Raw genomic sequence first — 24,522 nt, 5'->3', positions numbered from 1 at the left:
CCTGCTCAGGAGGTGCCAGTCAGCTTGAGAGTCCTAGCAGCACCACCAGGGATGGTGGCCATTGCTGGTACTACAGCCAGTCAGCAGAACAAATATGGGTCTGGCTCATTGGGACCATTCGGGCAGGCGCCCGTGAGGGGTGGGTATGGTTAATTGTGGGGGTCCGGGGATCTTTCCGAGGGGCAGTTCTTGCTACTGGGGCGGGGGGGGGGGGGGGGGGGGACACGGACGGACGGGGGGGGGACGAGTCCGTGAGCCATAGAGTGTCTGATCAGATGGGCCCCCCAAAGTTGAGTCGACAAGGAGGGAACCAGGGTAACATTCTCCTCCTTCTTCAGCGACAAAGTCCTAAGAGGATATTGTTGACCATGAACTTCCATTGAATTTGTACGGCATTACACTTGGCAAAGTACTGCCTTGATTTGCCATTGCTGCCTGCAATATGACTGACCAGAAAACTTTCCCGCTCTCACAGTCGGCCATAAGGTATATTGGAAGGATTTACAAACTGATAATCAACCTGTTTGGCCATGTTGCGAAGGCACCTTACATGGCCATCAAGTCCTGAAGTGGGACTTCAACCCAGAGCTTCTGGCCCAGAGGTCAGTTCCTTATCACTGTACTACAAGACCTCCCCCAGGGTAAAATATCAGCAGCTGAGGGCAGCACGGTGGCGCAGGGGGTTAGCACTGCGGCCTCACGGCGTCGAGGTCCCAGGTTCGTCCCGGCTCTGGATCACTGTCCGTGTGGAGTTTGCACATTCTCCCTGAATTTGTGTGTGTTTCGCCCCTACAACCCAAAGATGTTGTTGAGGGGCTGTTTAGCACAGGGCTAAGTCGCTGGCTTTGAAAGCAGACCAAGGCAGGCCAGCAGCACGGTTCAATTCCCGTACCAGCCTCCCTGAACAGGCACCGGAATGTGGCGACTAGGGGCTTTTCACAGTAACTTCATTTGAAGCCTACTTGTGACAATAAGCGATTTTCATTTCATGTGCAGGGTAGGTGGATTGGCCACGCTAAATTGCCCCTTCATTGGAAAAAATGAATTGGGTACTCTAAAAATTAAAAAAGGTGCTTAATTGGCCACTCAATAACCTCAGTTGGCATAAGGGTACGCTGACCGCCACTTTCCCTATCGCTAGTCAATGACAGCAGTGGCAGGAATGTGACAGGGAATGCCAACACTCGCTGTTCACCTGATTTTTCACTTACCCTGCATCCTGGCTTGTTCCCTGGAGCCCTGTAAAATCTCATGCATTGTGTCACTAGCTAAAGTAGAGGTCAGTCAAATTCATTTGTTATAATGTACTAATTACTTTAATTTACAGATCAGCAGTGTGAGTTTCTTTATATCTTCTCCAATAATGATGTATCTATTACATCCTTATATCCAGAAGAGGAACAGAGCTGTGTATCTCATCTGGGTCCTGATCATGTTAGTAGGTGAGTTGCACAGCATAATAACTATTGGCCAGTATGCCTGAGTGCAGTCAATTGCTGAAAATCTAGATGCACACGCCTGGGTTATATTAATCATTTAAATTATTTCTGCCTGTTCTTAACCCATTTCCAGCACAACCAGGGAAATACACCAATGACATCTGAAAGAAGGGTAGCATCCATATTTCGTATCTCAGGTCTTTTTAAAATGGCAAAGGGGTCATTTAATTTAAGCAGATCCATGCACAGCAGAGAGTGCTTTTAGTGGGTCAACAGCTCGTTTGTTGTGTCAGCAGGCTTTACCATGACTAGCATTCCCTTTCTGGGTTTTCCAACTACTCACAGAGTGAGGGTATGATGACAACCTGTGCCCTGTCAATAAAGGAACTCTATTTAAAGGACCCAGGTTGGGCAGCACGGTGGTGCAGTGGTTAGCACTGCTACCTCACGGCATCGAGGTCCCAGGTTCGATTCCGTCTGTGGGTCACTGTCCGTGTGGAGTTTGCACATTCTCCCCATGTCTGCTTGGGTTTCACCCCCACAGCCCAAAGATATGCAGGGTAGGTGGATTGGCCACGCTAAATTGCCCCTTAATTGGAAAAAATGAATTGGGCACTCTAAAATTTAAAAGAAAATAAAGGGACCCAGGTGGAGGTTGGAATGCGAGCAGGAAACCTTGGTTATGAGGGCTTGTGGATACAAATAAATGGAAGGAAGAAGTGGGAAGGCTGCCCACTACTGCCCATCCTCCAACCTCTCGCCCCCCTCCCCCTCTAATTTTCTGACACTTTATGATTTTTAGACACTAAAGGCGTCAAGGGTATGGGGAGAGAGTGGGAATATGATGTTGAGATAGAAGATTAGCCATGATTATATTGAATGGTGGAACAGCCTCGGGGGGCCAAATGGCCTACTCCTATTTTCTATGTTGCTACGCTTCCCGAGAGGTCATGCTGGAGGTGGAGAGGGCCAGAAAGAATGTGCTGTTTCGTGTGGACAGGAAGAAGAGGGCAGCCACCCAAACTAATGAGGTGTGTCTCGATGGAGGCAGCCGGATTGTGGTACCCAGAACTTGGATACATTGCTGGGAAGAGTTAAGTGACCTCATAAGGTCAGGAAATCTGAGTGGCCATTATCAGGTGGATTCCATCACACTCTGGCCTCACATTCTTTTTCACCCGGAGGGTGGTGGGAATCTAGAACTCTCTGCCTGAAAGGGTGGTAGAGGCCGGAACCCTCACAGCATTTAAGAAGCATTTAGATAAGCACCTGAAATGCCATAGCAGACAAGGCTAAGGGCTGGAAAGTGGGATTAGATGGTCGGCGCAGACGTGATTGGCTGAAGGGCCCCTTTCTGTGCTGTAAACCTCTATGACTCAACACAGCATTCGACTGACTGACCCACCTTACAGTTCCACACATTCCTTTTTCTCCAGACACCTCGTAATTTCAATTTGAACTGCCAAGACTCACACACACCCTTGTCCTTTAGTCTCTCGTACCCACCCTCACAGTTACCTTTCATAAATGTTCTCATTCTGTCCTCAACCCACATTCCGCTACTTCTCATAACTCTCTCTGCTCTCTCATTGCTAGAAAAGAGACCCCGCAACTCCAGGGTGAAGCAGAACCGGGTGCGGAGGGTCCCGGAGAGGTTGACATGCAGCCATAACCACCTTACTTCATTGGAGAAGAATGCCTTGGAAAGCTGGGTGGCATGTGCACTTGGCGTTAATGATGATGAACCCCCTGCCCACAACCAAACCACATCCCACGCCCCCCTCCCCCCCCAACAAGAATTGGCAGATAAAATTCTATCTAATGTATCTCAAGTTTTCTTAAGCAAAATAATGCATGTCTGCAGTTTCCACAGCTTGCAAATCTCCCACTCCCTGTCTGAATAGTGGAAGATCCAGCATTGGTATGCTTTGGGATTTATCCACAGTGAAGATCGCTTTCTTGATTAATGCAGTGAGATTGTTCCACTTAACGTGAGTGTATGTTTGAGTCCTTGGTTCCTAAACGTACTACTTTACACTCATCCACATTGAACCACATCTGCCATCTACTGGCATAGATACATTAAAAAGATCCAAATTCTTCTGAATCGAGTTCTATGATTCACCATTATTTCTGTGCTACCTGTTTTTTTGTATCATCTTCAAATTCTTCTGAGCCATTTCTACATTGCAACAGTAACGGCCCCAACACTGGTCTCCAAGTACGACATTTTCACTGTTATTGATAACTTTTAACCCATTTTACAATTTCTTCCTTTAACCATTGATTGCTGATATAGTGCATTGTCAAAAGCTCCAAGACAATGCAAATGTACTGTTACTGTGCAGAGTTATCCCCAGACACTTTTATAAAAATAAATTCAATTATTTTTTTCCCCAATTAAGGGGCAATTTAGCGTGGCCAATCCACCTACTCTGCACATCTTTTGGGTTGTGGGGGTGAGACCCACGCAGACACGGGGAGAATGTGCAAACTCCACAAGGGCAGTGACCCAGAGCCGGGATCGAACCTTGGACCTCGGCGCTGTGAGGAAGCAGTGCAAACCACTGCGCCACCGTGCAGCCCTCTCCCCAGACTCTTTACCTAGCACAGCATGTCACCATGTTGCAGTTATGTGGATAGAGAAAATCATGGAGTTTTGCAGGACACGGTGTGTAAAAAATATAAAGCTAAGGATTGTGCTAGCTCCCACAGGAGGACCCGGCTGCGCCTCTCCCATTCGTTCTAATGTTTCTGACTGTGAAATTTGGAGGGTTGACTACCATTGTGAGGGTCACATCTAGTCTGCATGCGTTCCTGTCCATTATGTCCAAGGTTCGCCCTCCCGCAAAACAGAAACAAAAATGTTAGAGTGTGAAAGGACAGACTTGGTGGCGCAGAAAATCCTTGGGCCTGTCCCACTGCTGTAATTCTGATGGAGGTGGCATCCATGGATTTCTAGGCAAACAAAGTTCAGGACAATGGCGACCTGCATACAATATCTGGCGAGAGAATAGCGAGGTCAATTGTAGAAGCCCACACCACAACCCCATCCGAGAACAACTAATGTAGCCCAGACCAAAGACTGATCATGGACCATTTCTAGTTTGTAAGGCCATACTGCCCATTGCTATGTGATGAATTTACCCATTGAGTCACAAAAGTCTAAGTATAAAAATAGTCTGAAAAGTCGCCGTGTTTGCATGGGTTTTGCTCCCGCAACCCAAAGATGTGCAGGATAGGTGGATTGGCCATGCTAAATTGCTCCTTAATTGGAAAAAATTGATTGGGTACTCTAAATGCATTACAAAAAATAGTCTGAAAATTATATTTTGGGCAACATCTAAAAGTTAAAGTGCTTATTTAATTTGAATGTTACATTTTTCAATTAATCTATCTTCACAATAGGATTTTTCTCTGCATACTACCACATGACACTGAGTTATTTTGGTCAGTTGCTCGATGAATTATCTATCCTGTGGGTATTAGCAATTGGTTACATGCTGTGGTTTCCCAGAAGACACTTACCAACATTCATCAAAAGCAGGTAATAGATGTTTTACATTTAATTTCAATTGCTATTCAATATTTTAATGTACAAACCCAGTAAAGTAACATTTGAGATAGAGAGTATCAGAAATGACAGTGCATGCTGCCCGCCGATTCTGACCAACATTTGGCCAGATAATGGAGTACAACACACTCCGTAACTTCCAACATGCATTCTAATTTGGCGTCGCTTCCGCCATAGTCAGAAAATTACCCGTTTAATTTTTACTCTGAATTTAGCAATCAAATCATGAACATTATAGCAATTGAGCCACGGTATGGGGTGGCATAAAACATATCATATGGCGCCCAGCAATGATGTAGCAATACAGGAGATGGATGGGATGTCACTGGGGTAGAAGGTCAGGACTTCAGAGGGCATTGTGTCTTATGGTTGGAACCGACAGGGGAACTTTGTTGTAAAAATATATCAGAGACTCAGCAAGAGCTAATAGTCCAGACTGGTTGGACTATTCCAATTCTCTTCCCCCACCTAGTGGTACACTAAGGCAAACTTTTGTCTGTTTCCACAACTAGTTATTCCTGGAACAGGTCACTAGTCTGTCGCCAGGGGCTTATAGTTTGAGGAGTGCCACTGCACAGCAAGCCTGGCTGACCAGGAGTCTCTCCACTCTTACTGACAGCCATTGGAAGGATGTGAAGGTTATGAATGCTTGGCTATCAGGTCCTGGGGTGGGACTCAAACCCAGAGCGTCTGGCTCAGAGGCAGTGAAACCACCCACTGCACCACAAGACCTCCTCTCCAGACTGGTTGTGGAAGGGGTTTGAAAGAATAAATTATTGGAGTAGCTAACCAACTGCAGAAAAGCTTGCCTACGAGCATCACCTATTTGGGAACATACTCAATGCAAGACCCCAACCATCAGCATCCTGAGCAAGCATCACACTGATGAGAGGATTATTGGATCAGCAAGATCAGCATTCTTCCTACAAGAGCAGACACAGGCTCACCTTCTGAGCCATCACCACCATCAGCAAAACTCAAATCAGGACTGTGATGACATACTCGCTATTTGCCTAGATGCGTTCAACTTCAATAGTGCTCAGGAAGTAATTTGCCCCATTGATTCAATATCCGCCTCTTCACGGTTGCACTGTGGCTGTGCGATATATCATCTGCCTATGAGATGCACTGCAGCAGTTCAGCAAGATTACATCAACAGTACCTTCAAGCTCAATGCAGTTGTAATATCCACAGTCACAAAAAGAGCTGTCCTTGTGGTAGGAGTCTGTAGGTTGGCCTGAAGGAGATAGCTAAGTTCAATGACATGTTCCCATAGAGAGCAAAGATCACAAAGCCATACCTCCTCTGAGATGGCCAAATATGATTTTATCTGTTCGTAAATTGAGTAAAGGCAAAAATATAGATAACTGCTAAAATTTGATTATGATGTAATTTTCCTGTTTTTATTAACACTGCATTACTGGGGCTTCCAAAAGAATCTCCAACCTGAACAATTTGTTTACTGTGAGTCAAACTGCGGCTGTGATCAAGACCAACACAGAAAAAGGAGCTGTATTGTAAAAAGCCTTGCAATGCAAAAAGAAATGCCCTCCATAACTAAAGGAATGCGGAGCTAAATGCAAAACAAACTTAAAGGCCGATTCTCTTGTGTTTGGCTTGGGGTGTGCCCTGTTCATCGGGGCGTATACAGCATCTCAAAAATCAGGAGGCCAGGCCACAGCACACTTAACACTGAACTCCCACTGAGGCTGGAGAAATGTCTGAGGCTGTGCTATGGGGGGATGGAGAAATTACTGTGGCACATTACCACACTAAAGATAGACCCCAGTGGGAACACATTGGGAGATACTTTTTACAGATTGCTGGTTTTCCATTAGGTTGGCTTCAGTTAATTATTTGCATTGCCACAAACAACCCTTTTGTCTTTTAAATACATCAGAGGCCCTAGAAAAGTCTGAATACTAAGGAGACATAAATTTCTCTTACATCCAGCCTTGTTGAGACACCAGTGACAGGAAACATGCTGTTTGAACACACTTGTCCCATTATTCCTAATTATATACCCATCCTCAAATGCAGCAGAAATTTTGATAGATGGAAAAAGGGGCAGGGATGTGCCGTCCTCGTATGTTTCACACATGAACAGGAGAGTTCATTTTATACCACATTTGTAAACCATGTGCTCCAGTATACAACTGCGTGATTACATTTTAACAATCTAAATTTTCTGCATTCATTCCTATAAGACCGGATTACAGGAGTGACAGTTCTTTATAAATATTAAATGCTTTGCGTATGTACAAACTCTTTGTACAACACCTTGCGTCATGATTTTGAGTAACCTTTTTTATCAGGATTTACAATGTAACTATTTGAACCAGTGTTCTTCAAACTTTTTTTCCGGGGACCCATTTTTACCAACCGGCCAACCTTCAGGACCCAACCCGGCCGGCCTTCGCGACTCACGCCGGCCGACCTTCGCGACCCTCGCCGGCCGACCTGCGCAACCCACCATTTTCTTCTACCTTGTTTGCTGCTGACAAAACTGGAGTAAATGGTTTTGGGTCCCTTTGGCCCTCGTACATGCTCCTCCAATGGAACCTGTTGCATAAAGGTGAAGCCTTCCGGTGGCGGAAAGTATGGAGTCTCCATCTATCCAAAGTCCTGTAAAATTTTATCAAACACAACCCCCTTGAACTTGTAAAAAAAAAAACAAATAAAATAAATGAAAAAAATAAAAATTAAATGAATAAAATAAATGAATAAAATGAATAAACCGCCCCAAACTTGTAAAACAGAAAGCTGCGGCCGTTTAAAAAAATTGCAGCCGCACTGCGCATGCGCGGATGCATTTTTTTACATGTTCGCGGCCATTTTGAAGGCCGCTTACAGCCAGCGTTATTAACAGGCGGCTGCTGCAGCTGTTGCGTGCAGATTTGCGCGATCAGGAGTGCCATGACGGACGGCTCCGCAACCCTCCCGACACCGCCCACGGCTCACCTGCGGGTCGCGCTCCCGAGTTTGACAATGCCTGATTTGAACCCTCATAATGGCATCTGCCCTGTAAACATTCACATGTCATGCTGTAGTTCATAGAATTGTAGAATCTCTGTAGTGCCGATGGAGGCCATTCGGCCCATCGAGTCTGCACCGACCCTTGGAAAGAGCACCCTACCCATCCCCACAACCCAGCAACCCAACCCAAACTTTTGGACACTAAGGGGGAATTTAACATGGCCAATCCACCTAACCTGCACATCTTTGGACTGTGAGAGGAAATGGAGCACCCGGAGGAAACCCACAGTTACCCGAGGCCGGAATTGAACCCGCATCCCTGGCGCTGTGAGGCAGCAGTGCTAACCACTGTGCCACCGCTAGTTGCGCCACTGGTGTTTGTACAGCCCCCCCACCCTCCATCCTGAAGTGTGAAACCTTTTATACATACCTACCTTTACAGCCTATAAATATTGACTCTTCTTTAGCTTCTGGCTGCCTGCAACTTAACCCCCCCCCCCAACCCCACCCCGGCCCCATAACCCTAACCTCAGCTCAATTTTCATTGCCTTCCAGCCCAAAACTTCCAGACATTCCTCATTGAGCTCTATCAAATTTATTGGGCTTCCCTCCCCACAGATTCATGACCCTAAGACACACCTGACTCTTAAAAAAATGCTCCACGAGTTTGTCCCAGTCCCAGTCCCCTACAGACCGCACCTTTTTAATGATTTTTGGCCTCTTTGCCATTGGAAGCCCGGTGCCTTTGGCATAGTTTTACGCCCCCTCACGCCAGCGGGAGTTTCCGGTCCCGCCGAGGTCAATGTGACTCTTGAATGGCTCGCCGCATTTTGATTTCTGTATCCACTGGGCCTCGGATCGTTACTGTTCTGCAGCTTCCTTCCTCAGCCCCAACTATTTAAAATTCTTCTGTCTGCACATGTTCCCCGTAGTATTAGGGTGTTTGGCATAGCAAGGATTGATATGGGACTGGGCAAAACAGTACTGCCCACAACATTCCCCATCCAAAAGCCACTCATGGCTCCCCACCCATCGCTCCAGACCTAATTGCTTTGCACAAAAGAAAACCCTGCTGACTCCAGGACACGTTATTTTTAAATGTTATTTTCTCACATACGAGGATCAAACTTTTTCTTCACTCCCATCTAGCCCTCAACCATATCCTCAACTTGCCAAATGCAGCTTCATTACATTACTAAAGTTCCATAAATGCCAGCTTTTAACCAACACGTTGCCGTCTGCACTTTAGACAATCCTTTACAGTTTCAACTATTCTAAGGTTTCTTTGTGGCTATTTATAACTTGAAGGCTGTATGACGTGATGTTCCATAAAGAATAATTCTCAGTTGCACTATTAATTAAAAAAAAATTTTAGAGTACCCAATTATTTTTTCCAATTAAGGGGCAATTTAGTGTGGCCAATCCACCCACCCTGCACATCCTTGGGTTATTGGGGTGAGACCCACGCGGACACGGGGAGAATGTGCAAACTCCACACAGACAGTGACCTGGGGCCAGGATCAAACTCGGGTCCTCAGCGCCGTGAAGCAGCAGTGCTAAGCACTGCGCCACCGTGCCGCCCAGAGTTGCTCTATTAATTTCTTTGGCCAAGTATGTAAATGATAATGTGGGGGGAAAGTCAGATTGAAAGGAAAGAGAACAAAACGCAGGTCCAAGTAGGGCCAGAGTTTCGTCCTTGGGCACAGTCTGGAAATTACACCAATAAACGAATCCAGTTTTGCACCTAGTTTGCTGGTGCCAATTAACCTCCCAATCTAATTAAAATGAACCCCAGGTTAAAAGTGACATAATTGAGTGTAAATGATTGGGGTCCAACAAAACACCAAACCCACACCATGAATTTCATCTTAGAGTCTTAAAATTTTAGTTTCAATTCATTTAACCATCAGTTGTAAACACCAGGCACAGGACATTTCATCTGTAAATGTGGTGGGTCAGGTTCAGTCAAGGCATTCAAGAGGTGTTACGTAAATGAAGGTAATTTTAAAGGATTTAGATTTCTATTGGTAAAACATTAGGAAGTTAAAGTCCATGGAAAGGTGTGATTAGCCATTTCTTGATAGCTGCACACCAAAAGATATCCCATTATCTAATGGCACAGTGCCATTCTTCTCTCCTCGGGGTGTTTCTCCCCACCAAGTCCACACTTACAGGGATGTCCTGCTGGCGAGCTGATCGGGGTGCCAATTTGACTGGCTGTCCAATCTCCCCCCCCCCCCCCCCTTTCAGGCCTCTGCCTGCGCTTTTGGCCCCCCCCACCCAAACCCCAACCTTGAGGCCCTCGGGAACCCGCCTTCTCCTTGGTAAGGACCCCCCTGGCAGTGCCAACCTGGCACCTGGGAACCCTGGAACTGCCAGTCAGGTACCCTGACAGTGCCACCAGGGTTCCCAGGCACCTGGGGGACTCCAATGCCCTGGGAGACTCCACCAAGTACCGCTATGACTGGTCCATGTTTGTATGGACTAGTACTAAATGGCGCCCTGGCGGGGTCTCCCAGGCGTAGTCATTGAGTCCTGGTCACCAGGTGAATCTGGCATCTGGGTATTTAAATAAGTCATAAGGCTCATTTAAATATTCAGATCTGGATCTTGCCCAGCGAGGGAGAGATCCAGATCGCGCCGGGAGGAGCGAGTCAGATGATTCGCGATCAGCCCGGCACAGAGCCCGATTTGGGGCTCGCTCACGGGTCACCCTCTTGCACCCGGATCCGCACCAAGCACAGCGGCATCGCTGAATCGCGCCCAAGGTATTGTTTTAAGTGGGTTTAATTTAAAGTTTCTCTGCTTGGAAGGGTAAATCTGTCATTAGTTTCATGCTGGACAGAGGTGTTTGTATCTGTGGGGTTATTTTAAGTTCCAAATGTGTTAGGGGCAGCATGGTGGCGCAGTGGCTAGCACTACTACTTCACAGCGCCGAGGACGTTGGGTCACTGTCTGTGTGGAGTTTGCACATTCTCCCCGTGTTTGAGTGGGTCTTACCCCACAACCCAAAGATATGCCGAGTAGGTGGATTGGCAATGCCAAATTGCCCCTTAATTGGATAAAAAATGAATTTGGTACTTTACATTTAAAAAACAAGTTCCAACTGTGTTTCTGTTGTGCTTAGAGAGGGCTATGGTGTGAAGAATAAACAAAAGGCATAAGCATGTGCGTGTTGCTTAGAAACTTGGACCTTGTAAGGTAGAGAAGCTTTTCAGTTTGAATTTAGCTAATTTTATTGCAGTTGGAGATATGCATAGAAAGAAAAGGCAACCCTCACAGCTCTGGTAGAATCAGTTGTTTTGGAAGGCTAGGGAGGGAACATCTCTCTCAGCTTTGCAAGAAGAAAAGCCATACCATGGAATAATAGTTGAGAAAACAAATGCAGAGATCTGAAGAACAGCTCGTTAAGGAACTGAGACCAAGGTATTGTTCAGATGAATTCAGGAAAAATAAACAATGGATGCAATTTTCCAGTCCAGAAAAGCAGTGTGAAACCTGCTGATTTCACAGCAGCCTTCTCTAGGCAGATCAAATGGCACTCTGTGCAATTTAAAAGTGCCAGCGAGGATTATACAGCTAGCTTGGGGATGTGGGGGTGGGGCGGTGGCCGAAACTCACCAGCAAAACCAAAATTTAGAGATCTGGGCACCATTTCACCATCGCCAGCATCGGGCAATAGAGCTGCCTCCCACCCATCAATTCGGGTGTTCTTCCCCCCCCCCCTCCCCCCCCCCCCCCCCCCAACAATACAGGCATTCCCACCTCCCCCACCCACCAACATCGCTGTCCACCCCCACTTGATGGAGAGCCCCCAGTGGGGTTCGCTGAAGGCCCCGCCCCATACCCCACTCTTGCCACTGCCGACATGGCAGTGCCAACCTGGTACTGGAGTGCCAGGGTGCCATGGGACTTTGCCAGAACACTGCCTGGTCATGTCCCTCACCACCCAGGGCACCTCCAAGCCCCCGACATGGTCATCATGGCTGATTTCCATTTCTTGAAACGAGTAGTGACTCCCACCGGCATGATATCACACAGGCAGGGGTGGGGGGACGTATGGCAAACCCAGAAGCAATGGCGTAAAGCCGTTTTCAATATTAAAATGCATTTAAAAGCATGGTAATCAATTCATCCCCTCATTGGGCATGAACCTTATTTTGTCGCCAGCGGGGGGCAGTAAAGATCTCAATGTGAGATCTCACCATTGCAAAACCCGTTGCGGCCCTCTTGCGAGTGCTGCCGGACATAACAGGATTTGCGTCCGTGGCGAACACAGCCGAAAAATCACCCCCAAAGTGTTCGAACTTAGAAGTTTATGAGACAATTGCAGTAATCAGACTTAAAGTGGGACAACAGCCTTGGTGTAAAACAAAGGTGTGATGCCATTTTAATACAGTCTGGGAATTGAAAGTTGAAGCAATTATAAGCAATTTGCACAGCAGTCAAGACAAATAAATCCTAATGGGGTTGGTGTGAAATCCTGGACTGGATTCACTGTTGAAAGTGGAGGAGCTGGCTGCCTGGGGGCGGGCCGGTGAGGGGCGGAGCATGGGCTGGAGGCGGGCCCAAAAAAGGGGATGGCTGATCGGCGAAGGGGAGGTCAATGAGCCCTCCAACTAGGCTGATCACCTGGAATGTTCGAGGGTTAAATGGGCCGGTCAAGAGGGCACGTGTGTACTCGCATCTTAGGGGACTGAAGGCGGACGTGGTAATGTTGCAGGAGACGCACCTTAGAGTAACTGAGCAGATTAGATTGAGGAAAGGCTGGGTCAGTCAGGTTTTTCACTCGGGACGAGACTCAAAGACTAGAGGGATTGCGATCCTGATCAATAAGTGGGTGGTGTTTGAGGCGGGTAGAATAGTTTCGGATGTGGGATGTTGGTACATTATGGTCAGTGGGGAACTGGAGGGGGTGCAGGTGGTATTTGTAAATGTGTATACGCCAAATTGGGATGATGTGGAGTTTATAAAGAGGGTGCTGGGAAAGATACCGGACCTGGACTCGCACAGGTTGGTCATGGGAGGGGACTTCAACCCAGTTATTGACCTTGGCTTGGACCGGTCAAGCTCAAAAACGGGCAGGGTGCCAGCAATGGCAAAGGAACTAAAAGGGTCCATGGAGCAGATGGGGGGAGGGGGTTGGGGAGGGTTTGGGGGGGGGGGGGGTTGGATCCATGGAGATTTGGGAGGCCGAGGGTGAAGGAGTTCTCCTTCTACTCACACGTGCATAAAGTGTACTCCCAGATTAATTTCTTTATTTTGAGGGGACTTTTGGCTGATGTAGGGGTGTGCGAGCAGCTGAGGAAATGTATTCAGAACTACCTGCAGGTCAACGACATGGGGGTAATTTCAGCAGCGGTGGTCTGGGAAGCACTGAAGACGGTGGTCAGAGGGGAGCTGATCTCGATACGGGACCATAGGAGAAGGTGGACAGGGCAGAGACGGACCGAATGTTAAAAGAGATACTACAGATCGATAGGAGGTATGCGGAGACCCCTGAGGCAGGCCTTTTAAGGGAACGGCGGAGGCTACAGGCGAAGTTTGGCTTGTTAACCACAGGGAGGGCGGTGGAGAAGCTGAGAAAGGCGAGGGGGGCGATCTGTGAGCATGGAGAGAAGGCCAGCAGAATGCTTGCACAGCAGCTTAGAAAGAGGGAGGCAGCCAGGGAGACAGGGAAAGTAAATGACGGAGATGGGAACCTGCTCGGAGATTCAGCAGGGGTGAATAAGGCGTTTAGGGATTTCTACAGTAGGCTGTATAGGTCGGAACCCACTACGGGCCCGGAGGGGATGAGGCACTTCTTGGGGGGGGCTGAATTTCCCAAAGGTGGACGGGGAACTGGTAGAAGGGCTGGGGGCCCCAATTGGGTTGGAAGAGGTAGTGGAGGGTCTGAAGGTCATGCAGGCGGGAAAAGCCCCAGGGCCGGACGGGTACCCAGTGGAGTTTTAGAAAAAATTCTCTGGGATATTGGGGCCGGTGTTGATAAGGATGTTCAATGAGGCAAGGGAAAGAGGGGTGCTGCCCCCAACGATGTCATAGGCCCCGGTTTCGCTGATTCTGAAGCGGGACACGAACCTGGAGCTGTGTGGGTCCTACAGGTCGATATCCCTGTTGAATGTGGTGCCAAATTGCTGGCCAAAATGTTGTCCTCCAGGATTGAGGATTGTGTTCTGGACGTTATTGGGGAGGACCAGACGGGGTTTGTTAAGGGTAGGCAGTTTGTGGCCAATGTAAGAAGGTTGTTAAATGTGATCATGATGCCCCCGGAAGGTAGGGAGGTGGAGGTAGTGATCGCAATGGATGCAGAAAAGGCTTTTGATCGGGTAGAATGGGATTATCTGTGGGAGGTACTGTGACGGTTTGGGTTTGGGCGGGGCTTTATTGACTGGGTCAGGTTGCTGTATCAGGCTCCTGTGGCAAGCGTACGGATGAATAGGACAACATCGGACTATTTTAGACTGCACCGGGGGACGAGACAGGGATGCCCCCTCTCCCCACTGTTGTTTGCACTAGCTATAGAGCCGTTGGCAATTGCTCTGAGAGCCTCAAGGGGCTGGTCCGGGGGGGTGGGGGGGGGGGGGCGGGGGGGGGGGGGTTGGGGGGGGGGGGGGGGGGGGGGAGCACAGAGTCTCGCTTTATGCAGACGACCTGCTTCTGTATGTATCGGACCCAATAGAGGGGATGGAAGAAATCATGAGGATTCTAAGGGAATTTAGCCGGTTTTCAGGGTATAAGCTAAATATGGGGAAAAGTATGATGTTTGCGGTCCAGGCGAGGGGACAGGAGAGGCGATTGGGGGAGCTGTCGTTTAGATTAGTAGGGGGAAGCTTTAGGTACCTCGGCATTCAAGTGGCGCGGGAATGGGACCAGCTGCATAAATTAAATCTGGCCTGGCTAGTAGACCAAATGAAGGACGATTTTCGGAGGTGGGACGCGCTTCCTTTGTCACTGGCTGGGAGAGTGCAGACGGTGATGATGACAGTCCTCCCAAGATTCCTGTTCATGTTTCAATGTCTCCCCATCTTTTTTCCGCGGTCCTTTTTTAAACGGGTCAACAAAGTGATCACTGGCTTTGTTTGGGCCGCCAAGACCCTGCGAGTAAGGAAGGTAACGCTTGAGCGGAGTCGGGAAGAGGGCGGGCCGGCTCTGCCAAATTTTAGTAACTATTACTGGGCAGTGAATCTAGCCATGATCAGGAAGTGGGTGGTAGGGGAGGGGTCAGCATGGGAGCGTTTGGAGACAGCTTCTCGTATGGATGGGGGTTTCCGGATATGGCGGAGAGCACGGATTGAGAGGATGGGGGATATGTTTATAGAGGGAGCTTTCCGAGTATGAGAGCCCTGGAGGAGAAGTTTGGGTTGGCGAGGGGAAACAAATTCAGGTATCTGCAGGTGCGGGACTTCCTACGTAAACGGGTGTCAACCTTCCCGTTCCTACCGCTCAGGGGGATTCAGGACAGGGCAGTTTTCAGAGGGTGGGTAAGAGAAGGGAACGTCTCTGACATTTACAAGGAACTTATGGGGTCAGAGGAGACGCAGACTGAGGAGCTGAAGCGCAAGTGGGAGGAGGAGCTGGGAGGAGAGATAGAGGATGGTCTATGGGCGGACGCGTTGAGTAGAGTCAACGCATCCGCAACATGTGCCAGGCTCAGCCTGATACAATTCAAGGTCATTCATTGGGCTCACATGACAGTGGCCCGGATGAATAGATTCTTTGGGGTGGAAGACAGGTGCACAAGATGCGAGGGAGGACCAGCAAACCATGTCCACATGTTCTGGACATGTCCAAAGCTTAGGGGATTTTGGCAGGGGTTTGCAGATGTCGGGCGCGATTCTCCTAGCCCCGCGCTGGGCTGGAGAATAGCCGCAACTGCGCCACGCCGCAGATGTGCAATTGTCCGAGGTGCGGAGAATTGGCGCCATTTGCGGCGGCGCGTTTGGCACGGCGCCAGTCGCGGACCACTGTACGCGGCGGGGCCGCTGATTCTCTGGCCCGAATGGACTGAGCGGCCGCACGGATAAAGCAGAGTCCCACCGGCGCCGCCCACACCTGGTTGCTGCCAGCGGGAATTCAGCACGAAGGGTCGGGAGCGGCCTGGGGGGCAGGGAAAAGCGCTCCTTCACCGGGGGGGGGGGGGGGGGGGGGGGGGGGGGGGGGGGGGGGGCCTCCAATGGGGTCTGGCCGGCGATCGGGCCCATCAATCGGCGGTCCGGCCTCTCCAGCCCCGGCCCTACTTTATTACGCGGCCGGCCCCTGAACCTCTACACCATGTTGCGTTGGGGCCGGCACGCTGAGGAAGTCCCCCGTGCATGCGCGGGTTCGTGTGGCCCAACTGCGCATGCGCGGGTTGGCGCGGTGCCCATTTGGCGCTTGGAAGGGAGGCCAGAATCAGTAGTCCCCTGTCTCCATTTTGGAAAATCGCACCCCACATGTCCATGGTGTTAAAAACAAGAGTGGCACCGAGTCCAGAGGTGGCGATTTTCGGGGTGTCGGAAGAATCCAGGAAGAGAAAGAGGCAGACGTTCTGGCCTTTGCTTCCCTGGTAGCCCGGAGACGGATACTACTAGCTTGGAGGGACTCAAAGCCCCCGAAGTCGGAGACCTGGCAATCGGACATGGTTAGCTTTCTCTGTTTGGAGAAAATCCAAGTTCGCCTTAAGAGTGTCACTGTTAGGGTTCGCCCTGAGGTGGCAATCGTTCGTCGACTTCTTTGCGGAAAATTAATCGTCAGCAGAAGGGGGGGGGGTTAGTTTAGCTTAGAGAAGTTAATAAAGGTGGGACCTGTAAGGGAGGGAGACGGCTTTTGCACTATGTTTATAGTTTCATGTACATTGTTCATTTTGTTGTTGTTATAATACCAAAAATAGCTCAATAAAATGTTTATTAAAAAAAAGAAAGTGGAGGAGCCTTGTTTGAAAGTGACATTTGGAAAACCTGGTCTGGATTTTGGAACGTAAGCCACTAAGGTTAAAGCATAATTATGAGAAAAGATTTTAAAGTGTGTTTTCAGGAGCGTGGTTTGGAAACTCTCACGGCACAATCATCTGGGGGCAACTCTTTTTTAAAATATAAATTTAGAGTACCCAATTCTTTTTGTCCAGTTAAGGGGCAATTTAACGTGGCCAATTCACCTACCCTGCACATCTTTTATTTTGGGTCATGGGGGTGAGACCCGCACAGACGGGGGGGGGGGGGGTAATGTGCAAACTCCATACGGACCAGGGGCCAAGTTCGAACCTTGGTCCTTGGTGCCGTGAGGCAGCAGTGCTAACCACTGCGCCCCCGTGTTGCCCCATCTGGGGGGAATTCTGAGGATACATCTCTATTCACTAGGGCTTCAGAGTGGAAAGTTTATTTTCTCACAGTCATCTTGTGTGTTTAGAAGGGACTTTGGGTTAATGAGACCATTGTAGATTACTGTGTACTTTGTAACCCGTGTTAATCCTAAAATCTGTGTGTAATTGTTAAGTCCCATGGCTCTATACCTCCACATTTTATAAAAAAGTAAAACTTATGGGGCAGGATTCTCCAATAATGGGGCTATGTTCTAATTCAGGCGCGAATCACTAGGAAGTCCGGGGTGATTGTCCGTTTTTAAGGGGGCTTGCAGGGCCTTGGAGTATCCACGCAGCTCCGGCTGCCAATACGGGGCCCTGCACCTCCGGCCGTGGGTCCACGCATGTGAGCGGCAGCCTCGTGCAACATGGCGGACCCACACAGCGGGCCGGCGGTGAAGAAGTAGGCCCCCCCAGATTGTGTGCATCAGTCGATTGGTGGCCCACGATCGTTGGGCTTGACTGTCGTGGAGGCCCCCCCCCTTCCCGGTGACGGATCCCCCGCCCCCCAACCAGGACGACCACCGCAGCCGCAACTCCGATCTCCCACCGGGTGGAACCATACGCCAATCACACCGACGGGAACTCGGCCGGTCGTCCGCGGATAATCGCCGCGGGGGCCGTTGAACTGGCACCGTGTCGGTCGGTCGAGCGCGCGACTGTCGGCGATTCTCCGGTCGCCAAAGAATTGTGGGAAGGTGTTGCGGGTCCGATGCCCCATTCTCCGCCCTCGCGCCGGGCGCTATTGCAGCGCGGGGACTCGGAGAATCCCGGCCATGGTCTTTTGAACCGGGGTTCCATTCTGGAATCTTCCCGTCCAGTTATAACATCAACTGGGATTGTAACTGGCATTAAATAATTACTTGAACAGAAACAGTTGCAGGGGTACTGGGAAAAGGCACTAAGTCGTGATGCTAGTTTGGAGAGCTGGCGCAGACACAATGGGCCAAATGGCCTCCTTCTACGTCATAATGATTCTGTAATGGGCAGCATGGTGGCGCAGTGGGTTAGCACTGATGTCTCACGGCGCCGAGGTCCCAGGTTTGAACCCGGCGCTGGGTCACTGTTCGTGTGGAGTTTGCACATTCTCCCCGTGTTTGTGTGGGGTTCGCCCCCACAACCCAAATATGTGCAGGGTAGGTGGATTGGCCACACTAAATTGCCCCTTAATTGAAAAAGAAAATGAAGTGGGTACTCTAAATTTAGAAAAAAAAAAATGATTCTGTAATTCTGTTTAAGAACCTGCAATCAGGAAAGGTTTTCAATTGATTATGGGACCCGTGCCTAGACCACAAAAATGCATTCAAAAGAAATAAAATATACAGAGCAGGTCCCAGTGAGGATGAAATTTTAAAAAAAACGTTCCAAATACTTCAACAATTAAAGAAAAATAAACTTTATTTATTTGATGCGTCTGACAATCTGGTTGAAACTTCATGAATCCTGGGAACGCACAGCTGAGGATATTCAGATTTGTGAGTTAGGGACATGGCCAGTTTTCTTTCATTCTTTCACAGAATGTGGGTGTCCATCCCGAATTGCCTTCAAGAAGGTGTTGGCGAGTTGTCCTCTTGAACCACTGCAGTCAATGTGGTGTTGGTACACCCACAGTGCTGTTAGGGAGGGATTTTTATCCCGACAGTGAGGGAACGACGATATGTTTCCAAGTCAGGATGACGTGCAGCTTGGCGGGGAACTTCCTGGTGGTGGTGCTCCCTTGCGTCTGTTGCCCTTGTCCTTCTAAATGGTAGAGGTCGTCGGGGTTTGGAAAGTGCTGGCGAAGGAGTCTTGGTGAGTTGCTGTAGTGCAACTTGTAGATGGTACGCTCTGCTGCCATTGTGCGTCGGTGGTGCAATGAGTGGAGGTTGGAAGTGGTGGACGAGGTTGAGCCAGTTTCTTTGTCTTTGGTGGTGCCGAGGTTCTTAAGTGTTCCTGGAAAGTGGAAAGGATTCCATTACATTCCTGACTTGTGGCTTGTAGATGCTGGACCAACTCTAGAAAGACAGGACGTGGGTTATACGACACAGAATTGCCAGTCTCTGACCTGCTCTTGTAGCCACAGTATTTACATGAGTAGTCCAGTTCAGTGTCTGGTCAGTGGTAACCCCCAGGATGTTGATAGTTGGGGATTCAGCAATGGTAATGCCATTGAATGTCAAGGGGAGATGATTGGACTCTCTCTTGTTGGAGATGGTAATTACCTGGCACTTGTGAATTGCGAATGTTACACGCCATTTATCAACCTCAGCCTGGATATTGTCCAGGTCTTTCTACATTTGGACATGGACTGCTTCAATGCCTGAGGAGTTACGAATGGTGCTGAACATTGTGCTATCACCAGTGCATATGCCCACTTCTTATCTTATGATGGAGGGAAGGCCATTGATGAAGCAGCTGAAGATGGCTGGGTGTACGACACTACTCTGAGGAACTCCTGTAATGATGTCCTGGGACTGAGCGATTGACCTCCAACAGCAACAACCATCTGCTTTGTGCCAGGTGTGACTCCAACCAGTGGAAGGTTTTCTCCCTGATCCATCTAGTTCCATTACTTTTTGTAGGCCTTGTAGCAGTTTGATACAACTGAGTGGCTTGCTAGGCCATTTCAGAGGGCATTTGAGAGTCATAGAATCATAGAATCTGAAAGAGCAGCCTACCTCGGCCCACACTCCCGTCTTATCGCCGTAACCCCATCTAACCAGCACATCTTTGGATTATGGGGTGAAGCCAGAACACTCGGAGGAAACCCACCCAGACACAGGGAAAAAGTGCAAACTCCACGTAGTTGCGGAGTCACATTGTTGTGGGTCTGGAGTCATACGTAGGCCAGACCAGGTAAGGATGGCAGATTTCCTTCCCTAAGGGATAACAGTGAACAAAATGGGTTTTAATGTCAATTATGTAATTGTCAATTATTGAAACTAACTTTGTGTAATTCCAGATTTATTAATTGAATTCAAATTCCACCGGCTGGTGTGGTCGGATTTTGAACCCATGTTCCCAGAACATTAACCCGTGTCTCTGAATTATTAGCCCAGTGGCATTACCATTACACATTACACCACTGCATTGAATTAAAAAGATTTGGGCACATTGTGGTTAGGCTTGTATATCACTTAATGCCAAATTTCTAGCTCTTTAAAGCCACGTACAGATATACTCTCTCTAAGCCAGCTGTCTAGAGCAGAGTTGTTCAAAAGCAGGACATTTTTAGAGAGTGCCATGCATCATATTTTAAAAATATTTTGCTCAATTATAATGAGCTTACCTGGACAATTCAGCTATGCACTACATGGCACTAGATTTATTTCCCCCTTAACCGCTTGTGCACTGCTCCATTCCTATCCTCCAAGTAACTCTTGACCCCACCCAACCTGGATTGGCCTCAACTGCCACAGTGGGCAGCACTGCCCAAAGCGGACAACCCGAAACATGGCAAAATCCAAAATCTGGCATGACCTCTGTCCCAAGGCTGCCGGTTTTGAGAGAGATTTCCTGGACCTGGGTTGCGTCTCGGCCGCGGGTGCATCTAGAGCAAATGCACAGTAAACTCCACGTCTAAATACCTGTTCCTCCTCACAAGCCACATTGCCAGTTCTACTTTCACGCAGATATGAGAAAGCAGCTTACAATATCCCTTAAATTAGAAAGAGTGCAGAAAAGATTTACTAGGATGTTGCCGGGACTTGATGGTTTGAGTTATAAGGAGAGGCTGGATAGACTGGGACTTTTTTCCCTGGAGCGTAGGAGGCTTAGGGGTGATCTTATAGAGGTCTATAAAATAATGAGGGGCATAGATAAGGTAGATAGTCAACATCTTTTCCCAAAGGTAGGGGAGTCTAAAACTAGAGGGCATAGGTTTAAGGTGAGAGGGGAGAGATTCAGAAGGGCCCAGAGGGGCAATTTCTTCACTCAGAGGGTAGTGAGTGTCTGGAATGGGCTGCCAGAGGTAGTAGTAGAAGCGGGTACAATTGTGTCTTTCAAAAAGCATTTAGATGGTTACATGGGTAAGATGGGTATAGAGGGTTATGGGCCAAGTGCGGGCAACTGGGACTAGCTTAATGGTAAAAACTGGGCGGCATGGACTGGTTGGGCCGAAGGGCCTGTTTCCATGCTGTAAACTTCTATGATTCTATGAAATTAAAAGAAAAAAGCTACAAATCTGGCAGCACAGTGGTTAGCACTGCTGCCTCACGGAGCAGAGGATCCGGGTTCGATCCCAGTCAGGGGCACTGTCTGTGTGGAGTTTGCACAGTCTCATTGTGTCTGCATGGGTCTCACCCCCACAACCCAAAGATGTGCAGGGTAGGTGGATTGGCCACTCTAGATTGTGCCTTAATTGGGAAAACAAGAATTGGCCACTTTAAGTTTATTTAAAAATACTAGAAGTCCAAACTAAAAATGTGAACTGGGGGAACATTTCTATCTCAGTAGCTTTATGAAGCAAAAGTTGAACTTGGAAAGTAATGCGACAGTCCAGAATTTAATTAAATGTGTTTCCCCCCTTTCTTCAGGAAGTCTTTTTCACTGATTGTCTTTCTGACTGCACTGCTGAGCACAATTCTGTCAGTTTTTAGACCAACCGTGAATGCTTATGCATTGAATAGTGTCGCCTTCCACATTATTTATGTGATTTCACTTGAATTAAAAAGGTAAGAGTATTACAACATGTCAGTATTAAACCCGAAAAGTAGATCTGCATCAAAACAGGTAAAGAGATAACTGGGCCCAATATTAACTCTTGTGCATTTGATGGGTTTTGAATGAGTTAAAACCTAGCCTACTGTAATTAAAGCATGGTGTTATATTGGAGGTCCATAGAGTTTCATTGAATCCCTACAGCGCAGAAGGAAGCCATTCAGCCCATCGAGTCTACCCTGACCTGAAAGAGCACCCCACCTGTGCCACTGTGCCGTTCAAGTCTGGAGCATGTCCCGTTGTTTCATAACCATCTAAGTGCCTCATGTATTAATTTTGATTTCATGCCAGAGTAAATGATGATTAAAACTCAAAAGGATATGGCATGATTTTAATAAGATGGATCATATATTGTATATCTGATATCAATATATCTTGAATCATAACAGCTGCTCCTTCACAGTCCCTTCACACTTTTGCAGTGTAGTCATTGTGGTAATTTAAGGAAAGGTGAGCACCCCTATTATTTTGCTGCATGTAGTACTTTTAAAAAAAAGATGTTGGCTGAGAGATAAATATTGAGCTCTCTTGCTGTTCAGATGGTGCCCATCCACCTAAGAAGCCAGATGACACCTCAGTTTAATTACAAATCCAAAAGGTGGTATTTCTGACTGTGCAACACACTCTCTGTACTCGGTTATATACTTAACTCTCTGCAATGGGCCTAGAGACCCACAACCTTCTGATTCTGGAGCAAAAGTGCTATCACTGAGCCATTGTTGAAGTGGAAGGTGGAATAGTTGATAGTTCACAGAATGCAACAAATGAGAGTTCTTTTTTCAATTTCCTGACTGCACAGGTTTACCTGAATGCAGAGAATACACATTTGAGAAGCCAATGAAATGCACCAGTAATAAAGATAACACTTGATGAGTAAGGAAACAGTTACTTAACTGGTATAAATAGCACACCGTGCTATGTTGTGGCCTAGTTGAGCAAGACTCGTTTGTTTTATAAATTCTTGGGGGCGGGGTTACGGTGGTGCAGTGGTTAGCACTGCTGCCTCACGCCACTGAGCACCTGGGTTCGATCCCGGCCTAGGGCACTGTCCGTGTGGAGTTTGCACATTCTCATTGTGTTTGCGTGGGTCTTACCCCAACAACCCAAAGATGTGCAGGGTAGGTGGATCGGCCGCGCTAAATTGCCCCGTAATTGGGAAAGAAAAATTTATGAAAAAATTATTTTGATAAATTCTAAAGTTTTGGAGTATGCAGTAGATTACCACATTAGCATTTCTGGGCTCCTTCGCCATCCTGGCATCTGGTGCATCCAGCACTGCCTTGGAGATCTTGACAGAAAACACAGGACGTGCGGCGCTGAGGACCCGGGTTCGAATCCAGGCCCTGGGTCATTGTCCGTGTGGAGTTTGCACATTCTCCCCATGTCTGCGTGGGTTTCACCCCCACAACCCAAAGATGGCCACGCTAAATTGTCCCTTAATTGGAAAAAAAAATAACTGGGTACTCTAAATTTATTAAATAAAGAAAAAAAAAACACAGGATGTATTCAAGATAATATACATTCCACATAGTTTGCTCAACCCAAATGGACCCAGCAACCTAGAGTCAGAACCTAGGGAGCCAATGAACACTTTGGCAGGATAAAAAATACAGAGAGTTGTAGAGCTGGGGAGAAAAGGCAAAGTCTGTCAAAGACGTGTGGATGAGGAGAGCTATCAAACATTAGGAAAAGCAATGAGTGCAAGATTTATAATCTAATTGAGACCGATTGCAATTCCAGTTAAACACATGGAGCTTTTGTGCTTATTTTTCAGATGTACAGATCAGAGAATAATTAACCTGGCCTTTGTGACCGTGGCTTGGTGGCTTGTAGCGATTTCTTGCTGGCTAAGTGATCGTTTGCTCTGTGCTTTCTGGAGGCAGATAAACTTTTACTATCTCCATAGCTTCTGGTAAAAACTGCTTTAAACACTTTTTTTGTTATAAGTTTAGAGTACCAATTTATTAGGCGGGATTCTCCGACACCCTGCCAGGTCGGAGAATCACCGGGGGGCGGCGTGAATCCCGACCCGCCGCTCCGACGCCGGCTGTTGAATTCTCTGGCGCTAGTTTTCGGGCGGGGGCGGGCATCGCGCCGCATCGGTTGGGGGCCGTTGGCAGCGGCCCCCCAGCAATTCTCCGGGCCCCGATGGGCCGAGTGGCCACCCGTTTTCGGCCAGTCCCGCTGGCGTGAATTAGACAAGGTCCATACCAGCGGGACCTGTCTTGGAGGGCGGTTAGCGGGGTCCGCGGGGGGGGGGTGGCCACCGTGGCCTGGCCCGTGATCGGGGCCCACCGATCTGCGGGTGGGCCTGTGCCGTGGGGGCACTCTTTCCCTCTGCGCCAGCCCATGTAAGGCTCCGCGATGGCTGGTGCGGAGAAGAAACCCCCTGTGCATGCGCAGCAGTTCTGCGCATGTGCCAGAACACGCTGGAAGTCCTGCACATGCGCCAACTTGTGCCGGCCAGCGGAGGCCCTTCGGCGCCGGTTGGCGTGGCA

The 24,522-nt window shown here is 48.4% G+C and overlaps 1 protein-coding gene and 1 long non-coding RNA gene across 4 annotated transcripts in view; one reads left to right on the top strand and one right to left on the bottom strand.

Annotated features, from left to right (window-relative positions):
* acer1 (alkaline ceramidase 1) overlaps positions 1–24,522 on the top strand; it is a 42,708-nt gene that overhangs the window by 8,402 nt on the left and 9,784 nt on the right. For both annotated transcript variants that reach the window (XM_072482581.1, XM_072482580.1), the window contains 4 exons: positions 1,328–1,442; positions 4,848–4,986; positions 21,841–21,978; positions 23,799–23,936. In XM_072482581.1, the coding sequence (XP_072338682.1) occupies positions 1,328–1,442; positions 4,848–4,986; positions 21,841–21,978; positions 23,799–23,936 (530 nt within the window). The remainder of the gene's footprint in view (positions 1–1,327; positions 1,443–4,847; positions 4,987–21,840; positions 21,979–23,798; positions 23,937–24,522) is intronic.
* LOC140395125 (uncharacterized) overlaps positions 18,707–24,522 on the bottom strand; it is a 57,188-nt gene continuing 51,372 nt past the window's right edge. The window contains exons 2-3 of one of the 2 annotated variants that reach the window (XR_011936114.1): positions 23,247–23,459; positions 18,707–19,320 (exon numbers count right to left, since the gene is read on the bottom strand). This is a non-coding gene — a long non-coding RNA (uncharacterized lncRNA). Of the gene's footprint in view, positions 19,321–23,246; positions 23,763–24,522 lie in introns of those variants that run through there. The other variant, XR_011936113.1, reaches the window with a different exon arrangement.

Source organism: Scyliorhinus torazame, chromosome 18 (assembly GCF_047496885.1).
Source record: "Scyliorhinus torazame isolate Kashiwa2021f chromosome 18, sScyTor2.1, whole genome shotgun sequence".
In the NCBI taxonomy this organism is placed as follows: domain Eukaryota; kingdom Metazoa; phylum Chordata; class Chondrichthyes; order Carcharhiniformes; family Scyliorhinidae; genus Scyliorhinus; species Scyliorhinus torazame.
Note: the sequence above shows the minus strand (reverse complement) of the source record. Positions and strands in the feature narration are given on the sequence as shown.